The 10,382-nt window shown below is 40.5% G+C and overlaps 1 protein-coding gene across 1 annotated transcript; it reads left to right on the forward strand.

The window, feature by feature from the left end:
- Positions 1 to 4,385: 4,385 nt before the first annotated feature.
- On the forward strand, positions 4,386 to 7,711 carry LOC136448529 (alpha-(1,3)-fucosyltransferase 7-like). Its single transcript, XM_066448127.1, has 2 exons — positions 4,386 to 4,489; positions 4,965 to 7,711. The coding sequence occupies exon 2, from the start codon at positions 5,314 to 5,316 to the stop codon at positions 6,679 to 6,681; it is 1,368 nt and encodes a 455-aa protein (XP_066304224.1). The 5' UTR covers positions 4,386 to 4,489; positions 4,965 to 5,313; the 3' UTR covers positions 6,682 to 7,711.
- Positions 7,712 to 10,382: the final 2,671 nt, after the last annotated feature.

Below are 10,382 nucleotides of genomic sequence, written 5' to 3' on the forward strand. Positions count from 1 at the left end.
AGGTCGAACGGTAATAACAAGTACACATTTATTCGATTGTATTCACCTAAATGGTAATGAACAGTTTGATAGACATTTTATGCGGGGTGTTGCAACAAGTCATTTGTATATTCTCCCGCGGTATCCAGGTAAATCCTACACGCACACCTGGAGCGATCCATTTTCTGATGGGGGACGTAGCATCCCTTCGCGTTGATTCTTCAACCTTTTCACTTTCAAAACCATATTTTTGAACGTGCTTTTTATCACTGAATTTTCGTCAGTTAATGAAAAAAGGTAATTCTATTGTATTGTGATTCCGTATGCATTGGGAGCGCACTGCTAGAAGACAATTCCTATTTGCTGATAGAATCTCTTGCTTTGCAGAGGGGGTTTAAAATTAGAATCCCTTTAATGCTCCGACTGATCGCCAAATCACACCTAAACTTTTCTTTTAATCATCAAATATTGTTGTGAAGCTAGGAAAAGCAGCCTGCTATCAAGTTTGCATTCTAAACGCTACCGTAGCAAAAATCATAAAACCGAGTTTATGATTTATCAAGAGAAGAAAATCACAACGTCTGGCGTGAACTTTTAGTCCACTGTCATAGAACATTTCCGCACACCCCTTGAAACAAATGGGTCCTCCCTCGCTATACAACCATTTGTTGCATGCTAAACATAGCGCGATCGCGTATCCGCATTGTCCATTCATTGTTATAAAAACATGACCAAAAATAGAATCTATTTGAAACCTGGGTAACATTTTAAAGAATTGCCGTTGTGTGTGTGCGTATACATATAACGTTATATGTGTTAAGCATATTTTAGATAGAACTTTTTACATGCTCCACACATGCTTTAAAAATACTAGTCTAACTTTCAAACCGATAGAAATCGGACTGCAGTTAACACGGCAACAGAAAACTGATGTTGCAGTTATTGAATGTCTTTCCTGCGCTTGAAATTTTGAAGGCTCCGAACACTAGATAGCATCCACACCACTGAAAATTCGCAAAACCTCCGAGTGTACTATGCATGTTATCCTAAGCCTTCCTGCTAATACAAATGTAACCCCGTTTTCCAGATAAATTATACACCATTCCGAATATATTAGGAAGATTTAAATGACCAAGCTTGCGTTACTGGAGTCCTCTACGCATCTAGTGAAACAGGTGGTTTTGCTGATCAACAGAGATCGGTTCTCGTCCATTTGCAATGACCTAACTGTGCATGTCTAAAAGATCAAAGGAACATCCAGGTGTGCGAAAGGCATTTCTAAAGAACACTTCTGGATTCATCCTCTTGTATTCCTTACTCAACAATTTAATTTAACCCTTGGCATTCGTAGTTGTTTTGTTTTGTTTGAGAGGGTAGTCATTATCAACTTACTCGGTTGACAAAACAGAAACGACCTTACGTAAGGTTTCATCTTACTTCCAACAAATGTAGAGAAACAAAACGACAAAAGACAATCCAAATAGTCAGAAGATAGTGTCGCCCTAAAACATGTTGTGCATGCTATGATCTTATACAGTAGCATTATTTTTTGTTTTATTTGTAAACTATGTACGATCACTTCCATAGCTGCAAATTCAGCCAGACGTCTGAAAACTTTTGGTACTAGTATTTAGCTAGCGCAATTCACCTTGTAATAATGTGCGAAATCTGACTCCCCCGTATTACGGGCCTAAGTTGGTCGTTTAAAAAAATTGTGAAAAAAAAGTATAATACTTACAAGCACCAGATTTTGTGTGTATCACCATCAATATCTTATCTCTATGTGTACGGAATTTCTTATAAATACAAGTTACTGGTGTTGAGTTAGAGCGTGATTAACGAGCAGACACACCCGCCCCGCTAGCGGCGTCCGCCGCGGGCCCGATTTCAGCGAAGGGCGGAATCGAACTCCGCACTTTGACCGAATTTCCACCGGGTCAAACGAATATTATGGTCTGTATAAACGTCACGAACACGTTCTAGAGGATTTTAAGAACAGTTTGGCGGGTGCCGCAAATTTCTATGTGCAAGGTAAGTCAATTTATGACGATTTTGAAAACTTTGATCACGTTTTTCGCCCCTATAGATGTAAATGATCAATTTGCGGCACCGGAAATACGATAGAGCATGTTCTCAGCTTTAATTTGACACCAGATTTACTGCATTTAGTTTGGGATAAATGCGGTGGGAATTGTGTTTTCCGCGCGGTGCCATGGCGCGAAGCCGCGGTACTGGGGCGGGACGCGGCGAGGGGGCGGGGCGAACATTGATTATAATGTGGCTTCTTACACGCTTCTCGTCTTGGGAATACGTAAACTGCGCACATACTATGAAGGTAGATGGGATTAAGTTTTCAGTATCAAGGAGTTTTGGTGATGAATCGATGAGTTCAGCCTGAGGTGTCTGATATCAATTTATTTTGCATGTACAGTATTATTAAAGATATATACTTGTCAATATCTCTTGTAAGGTAGTTAAGTCCCATACAAGATTTTGTTAATCTTATCCTGGTGGCTTGTCGCCTTGCACTGATTGATTGTCCTTATATGCTTAGGCGTTTCCTGAGGGACAGCCCTGATTTTCCTGTCCTGAGTGGGAGAAACCGAGTTGACTACTGTCCAAGAATCATTATGAGAATATGTGAATTTCAAAAGAGATTTGTCTAATTTAAGGCAATCTGTGATTGTCTCCTAGCTTTTGAATTCAATTTACAGAGGTCTGATTAAGTGATTAAGTTTAGCAAGAGTAATCCTTGCCAAGAAGTATTCTAAGAATATGTGAATTAAAAAGATTCTCTTCTGGCTTTTGAATTTGATGTACAGAGCTATGATATAGAGTAATCAGTAATCAGAGTAAAGAATTATTCTGAGAGCACGCTTTTGTATCAGCTCTAATCAATTGATGAGACTCTTGGCATGTTAAACCTACATTCCATGCTTAGGATTGTTTTGGAGTTACATTTTTTATGATTGCATTAAAATTTAATAAATGTACATACATGGAAGTGTCATTCATTGTCCAATAATTTGACTAATAAGTATGCGGACGATTATGACAAGCAGTCATTAAATAAGAATACTTGAGATTTTTGGTATTATTTTTTTCTATTTTCATGAAAGCAGAAGAGAATACATTGTATGCTAGGTGAAAGAAGCCTTAATAATGTGCTTTATTTTACTAATTAATATGCAAATATGCTAATTATTGATTACTTAAGAATTCCAGAGATTATTCATTAGCTAGAAATATTGTGACAGCTAACAGTCCCACTTTCATTTTGAAAAGAAATGAGAGCAGACAAAAATTGTGTAGGCTGAGAGGTAGAAACAGTCATGGTCATGCACTTTGTTGTCCTCATTTGTATGCAAATATGCTAATTAACTATTAATTAAGAATGTCAGAGATTATCTATTTGTTCTACATATTGTGACAACTACCTGTTTCACTATTAGTTTGCATAGAAATGAGATCAAAGAGAAATGCATAGGCCAATCTGTAGAAATGGCCTGTGTTATACATGTCTTCCTAATTAATATGCAAATATGCTAATTAGTCATTAATCAACAATACCAGAGCTTATAGAGATTATCTTATTGCTAGGCATGTCACAAGTACCAGTTGTTATATTAGTTGTTATATACAATGTGGTAGTAGAGAAACCTGCAGAAGAAGAGCAAATATGCCTAATTAGTATGCAGATATGCTAATCAAAAATAAGATAATAAGTTGTAATGACTAATTTGCTTGACATCTTGTGGCAGCTGACACTTGCATAAGCAAATTGTGCCAAGAATTTCTGTTGTGAAGCATCAAAACTTGACTACCCCAAATGCATGATACTATTGTACACAATGTCTTTATTACAGTGAATATACTCCCTGCGGTGCCATATCAGACCCATGGGACTAATGATTAAGTTTTCACCAAAAATGTCAAAATTTATTCTTTCAAAATTCAATATCTCAACTCGGGTTCATCGGATTTGAAATCTGAAAACGGCGTTTTGTTCGGGACACTGAGATCTTTAATCTAAGCTCAAGTACAGTGTGGTATTGAATAATTAAAAAAATCCTCTGTTCTAGCTATAGTATTACTATTGACAGGATGTTCCAGTCGTAAGTGCAAAGAATCCTTATTGACAGGAATCACATGAATAGAATTGAATCAGTGACCATCCGTTCAAAGAATCTGAGCTATGGCTCAACAAGTAGAGCGTATTACCTTCAGGTTTTGCATTTGAAAAATAAATTCTAGTTAACAATTCTTGCTCAGGAATGTAAACAAGTCATATATAAGACTATTTTCCAGGATAATCCTCAGGGCTAGGGTTATATTTGGTAGGATAGTGAGGTGTTTTTATAAGCGTTGTCAAACGAACATCCTGTCAAGAGCCTCGACCAAAAGTTTTTTCCCCAACAGTTTGGCTAATCGCAAAGAATGATGGGTAAACAAGATGGCAGCGCCCTGATCTAGAAAATCTGAGTCGAAAGTCTACAGCCAATTTCCTCGTGTAAGTGCGTAAAGAGCAACATTTAGAGCGATGATTCCTGCTGTTGGCACTTAACACTAATTCAATGTGCATTTCTTCTGCGAAGTTCGTAACGTAAACGTTCGCGAATGCAATGTTTGGGGGAACCCGTCTACCGCTATAGTACAAAGTCCATGGTCGCGATTTGTTTGTAGGTTTGCAATAACCTGAGCCACTTGACAGTTCTTTTTAGAACATACGGAATTTTGAATACAGGTTTCACTCAAAGGAACCAGATGTTTATGACTTAAAGATTATCCTTCTAGTGTAATATTCTAAAAAGATATGCCACGCATTAAGATACAATAACGTTACATAATTTGTTACTTTTATACATGTGATATGTGACAATTGATATTGTTCCAAATGCTATGGCAGTGATCGTCTTTCAAAAGTTGGTCTTACTTTCTTGCTGTTGTTTCTGACAATAATGCTTTCATCTTTCCTCATATTGTAGCTCAGCATGGACCATATCTTTACTGGAAGAGATCTAAGCCTACCTGGCTGTATGGATCTACTCTACTCAACTCTACTCTACTCTACTCAACTCAACTCTACTCTCTATTCTTTTACTTGATGACAGCAGTGACCAAGATGAAGAAATGATGATCAGCCCATTCCAGTAGTTACTAGCAAGGACATTATATAGTCCTTGTTACTAGCTATAGAAAGCAGTGTGTGATTCAGCATTCCTAATCTAATCTTAAAATGTACCGCTGTAAGAAATCTTAGCATTCAAATCTGCTAGAGATTGGCTGGACTCAAAGTTCTTAAGACTCATAAGGTCAGTGACTGGAAGTACATCTATGATTATGACAGGTGGTACGACTCTTCCGATCCCTGCAACCCCAGCGTCTGAGAGATGGCAACTAAGGATCACGTTTCAGCAGGGCTTCCAAGTGTTCATCGTTGTAAACCTGGTGTTTCTGGTACTGGTGCTTCTGTGTAGCCTGTTCCTGGAAAGTCAGGTCGAAACGGTTCATCGGGACGACTATCAAAACGGTGAGCTCGACGTCCAAATCCCTACCATCGACATAGATAGTCTGTACTCCGACCCCAGATGTGATTTTAACACCTTCGACGTCTCCGTCAACTCCAAGTCTAAGTTCTATTCCACCTGGAACGGTAGGACTGTTCCAAGGAGCGTCGTACGGGATCACAAAGTCATTGTTATCTGGACGCGGTGGTGGGGGGTGCGGCTGTGGGGGGTTCAGGACCACTACTGCCCCTCCATGCCCGAGTGTGTCTTCACGGGAGACCGCGAACAGGTCGGCAACGCAGACGCCCTCGTCTTTCACTACCACGACACTCCAAAGGTTTATTCTAAGGCCGCCATGCCCCTGACGCGGCTCCCGCACCAACGTTGGGTGTGGTTTGCCATGGAATGTCCGATCGTGACTAGGTTGCGGGATCTCGTGTCCTACAGCGGTGTTTTCAACTGGACCATGACTTATAGAAATGACTCAGATGTTTTGACTGCTTACGGTTCCAGTAGTCTCACCTACAAAATGTTAAAAGGAAAGAAAACCAACCCAAACAAGGACTATACACTGGGAAAGAAGCATTTAGCAGTATGGTTTGTGAGCAATTGTTACAAATACCTACCTCGATTCACTTACGCAGAGGAACTGGTAAAACACATTAATGTGGACGTCTTCGGCCAGTGCGGGGAAGTTGTATGCTTGAAGAAAGATTTTGAGTGCTCGAACCACATAATCAAACAGTACAAGTTCTACCTCTCCTTCGAAAGCTACAAATGTCAAGAGTACATCACAGAGAAATTCTGGAGGAACGCTATCGAGAACGAAGTTGTCCCAGTAGTGTTCGGGGCGCCAAAAGCCGATTACGAAAGATACGCCCCTCCCGGTTCGTTGATTCACGTAGACGACTTCGAGTCGCCCAAAGCCTTAGCAGACTACCTTAAGATCCTTGACAAAGATAAGGAGAAGTATCATCAGTACTTCAGATGGAGGACACACCCTCCCAAGAGTGCAGTTCCGGAGGATTATGGCAGGTGGTGTAATTTGTGTCGGAAGCTCCACCAGGTGTGCCCTACAGAGAGAAAAGTGTACACAGACTTGGACGGATGGTGGAAGGGGGAGGACAACGATGTCTGTGAACCTGTTGTGTTGAAGGACAATTCCAAAGACCCCATGTATGCAATATATTTTTAACAGAACAATTATAATCAGGGACTTTTGTGTACATGCCCAGCCCCACCCCCAGACACAATAATAGTCCAACAGGTCTAACTTCAGTAACTCAGTTACACGTCAAGTCAGATACTCATTTATATACAGGCAACACTTGTCTAAGAATCAGATTCAATCTCAGCTCAGTCCCTGGTGAAAAATACTGGATGCCATCTACCAGTATTGTCAAGCACTGCTTAATTTATTTTGTATTATGCCATTGTAATTGTGTTGCAGATTTGATCCTTTAGTAGTTTCCAATGGATGTCTAACCCAGAAATCAACTAATGATTAGACATCCCTCTAGGATCAAACTCCAGCATGGTCTCACAACGGGGTTGCCAGTTGAAAGGATAAAAGTCTCAGGAACGTTTCAGCAATTTAATCGGATAATTCATTTGCCGGACCAATCAACATGAAAGAGGATAAGTCAAGAATGGAAGAATGGATTGTCAGGGGTTTTAGTGTGTAGGTGAAGATGCACATATCTGAATGCAAATTATGTACGTATGCATTATGAATTTAATTTGCATAATTAAGGTATGTGTGAAGTTAACATAACTGTTGGCAAATGTTCTCTCTATTTGGCTAAATCTTACTACTATTCAGTCAGTATTAGTCTGTTGGAGACTAGGTTGTACCTTTTCATAGTCAAAACCATAGCTCAAGCAATTAGCCAAATATAAAAAGATATTCAAAATACTTAAATTTGAATACATGTACTGTGAACATACTGTAGACAACAGTCTATGTGTTGGGTATTGTGTTTTTTTGCAATTCAAATAAAGTCAATTCAGTAGGCCACTGTTGTGGAAGTCTTACTTATTGTCAAATTAATGTTGTTTTTTTTCCAAACGTCTTGTCTGTACCACCAAACGTCGAAAACGGCATTGAGGTATTTTTTTTCACGAATTGTTTCAAGTGCAATACATGACTCCGCTCCCGTGTACTACGGAGAGAGAGAAGTAATTGTTTCAACAAGATTGACAATAAAAAAAATACATTGCCATGACGACGGTAGTTGTTTTTATTTTTACTGTACCCTGCTTAGGGCACTGATAGGTGGTGCTGTTCATACGGGATTTCCAATTTACAAAAACAGGTGTCCAAAAAACTGTGAGTGGGATCCTTACATCTGCTTGGAGTTTGAAGAATCGCAATCTCTAATTGCAAAATGACAAATGGAGACCAAGGTCACACCATGAGGCTCAAAATCGAGCTTAACCTTCGCCTTACCAACATACCAAATATCTTCACAATCCATCCGGAGGTTCTTTAGTTGAGCTGACTAAAAATGTCCGGAAAGTACAGACAGACAGACATACGCAAAGACACACTCAAAACAGTGCCTCCGTTTACATGGAGGTAACAACGTAGCCTCCATAGCAGGCTCTCTGGGTCTTTTTGTGGGGCTTATTATATACATTTTTTGCTTATGACTTCTTTACGTACTGGGTCGTTCGTCAGCCAGTCTGGCCTAATGGTTACGGACTGACATTAGACTCTACCAGCCTCTGCGGGTCGCTGGGAAAATAGTAGAAATTGGCCAAAATAGAGTCAACTGTATGAAGGGGGTCGGCTATGGAGATAGGGTCCAATATTACAACCCTGGACTGCGGCTGCGAATGTTACCCTCCATGGCCAAAGTCCCCCGGCAAATGTTCTCTCTATAGCCGACGCGGTTACTAGTAGTCTGGTAGAGACTAGGGGTGAAGGACACATGGGTGTGGACGCACGGAGTCAGTGGTAATTCAGTGTAAAGGTTTGCTATTGTCGTTGGATATATATAGGACAGGGAGGGGACGAGCTATTAATCTTGTCACTTCTAATGGCTGGCGCACGCAGGGGTCACTGTAAATGCATTTAAGTTCGCGTCTTTATTTCGCGGTAGGGAGAAAATGGAGTGTTCGCGGTGGTTTTAAGTTCGCGTTTGAAACAATAGTAGGGCTACAGTCATTGGTGGGCAAAAGGTTTCGCGGTGTTTTTAAGTTCGCGCTGAAACTTCACCGCGAAAACCGCGAACATAAAACCACCGTGAACAATTCTGCATTTACAGTAATCTCTAAGCAGATGTTAGGACATAAAAAGTTAAGAAACCTGATTTTGGTCGATATTATCTCCATGAATACTTCATCAACAGAAATGTGTTAGATATTGGAAAGCTTATTTGGTGCCCTTTAGAGAGATATCCATTTTGTTATGATCGCACATTCATGGGTTGAGCACCAGGGCTGCAGATGTGATCGCGAAAGAAAAGTACCAAAATTTCCCTTCATCATACGTCCATTGTTTTTCATTGTTAGCATAATAAATGGAAATCTTGCATATTTTCATTTAAAGTGATACCTCAATTGTTATGATCATGCTCTAATTGTGCAACGCCATTGAGCACACCGTAGCTAGTTAGTGGACCCCAGCCAACGTCAGACAAGGTGTTGGTAGGGGATCTTATTTCTTCACTTTTGTTTCGTGATGCAGCTCGCATAGTCAGCTCTAGTGTTCGACCTTTGATTTGAATGAAGGATTAATATTTCGGAGGGGGAAATGTTGACCTTCCCGCGGACTGACTCTAGCTCCTGGCCAATTATCCCCCATTTTTGCCAAAGGCCCACTTTAGACTTGCCACGCTTATACCGATGCGAACCGGTTCGATTCCGATTCGGTTGTCTTTAGCACACCATGGCTGGTTTAGTGGACCCCATGGCCCAGCCAACGTAGGGGATCCACGTGGCGCAAGATATTACAGTCGCGCGCGATTCAAAATGGCGGCAGAAGAGCCGCTTATTTTCGTCTTGCAGTAGTTCATCATGATTTCTTATGTTTGCTACACGCGTTTTTTATTCTATATCTACGATCCGTACCCCCGTAGGAAGGCCTGGTGGAGACTATAATCCAACAAAGTATACGCACTATTTAAATATAAGCCTGACAAATTTAGGAGATGAGTATCGGGTAATAAAGGTACAAACCCACCGTACAAAAAAGTTCGGGGGTTTAAGTGAGTATCTCACAGGACTGAACCAAATTGCGAAATGCGTTCGCAAAGTGGCGCAAATCAATAAAATGGCGCAAATGGGCGCCATCACTGCAAACTTTTTTTTATGACTCTTAATCATTCATTGTACATCGATGTCCGATAAACTAATCTTGTTTCTGATTTGGAGCCGATGCTGAAGTGGGTATCTCACTGCACTGAACCAAATTGCACTTAGAAATTGCGCTCCTCGAGATCTGATTTGAGATTATGGGACTCCTTGAAAGATTTCCCATGAAGGCAACGGACTGAAAATTATATTCTATGTATTCAACTATTGTTCTAGCGTCGGATGTGCGAACGGGCCTGCGGCGTGAATTAATACAGGTCACATGTATTTCGACATCTGTTGATGTTGAGTCTCATTCTTTCAAAATACTTTGCTTTTTTGCTTTGCCGAAGAAGAAGTAGAATAAGAAGGAGACATTTAGATAATATTAGCAGCGATCCTCATCGAGTAAAACACGGTGCTGTCGAGAAAATTCCCTCCACAAAGATGACCTGCCTTGCCATACCTTCGATTTTACGATACACGAAATTCACCCACGCACTCGCATACCACATAACCTGTGTCGCGCACAGCCTGCTCTTACCTTCGTCATGATGACGTGATTTATTACACAGAGCCATTGCCTTCACACGCAACAAC

Source organism: Branchiostoma lanceolatum, chromosome 1 (assembly GCF_035083965.1).
Source record: "Branchiostoma lanceolatum isolate klBraLanc5 chromosome 1, klBraLanc5.hap2, whole genome shotgun sequence".
NCBI lineage: Eukaryota > Metazoa > Chordata > Leptocardii > Amphioxiformes > Branchiostomatidae > Branchiostoma > Branchiostoma lanceolatum.

Bases quoted from the DNA above. Each gene is read 5' to 3' on its own strand.
- LOC136448529 (XM_066448127.1), top strand. From the start codon at position 5,314: ATGATTATGACAGGTGGTACGACTCTTCCGATCCCTGCAACCCCAGCG.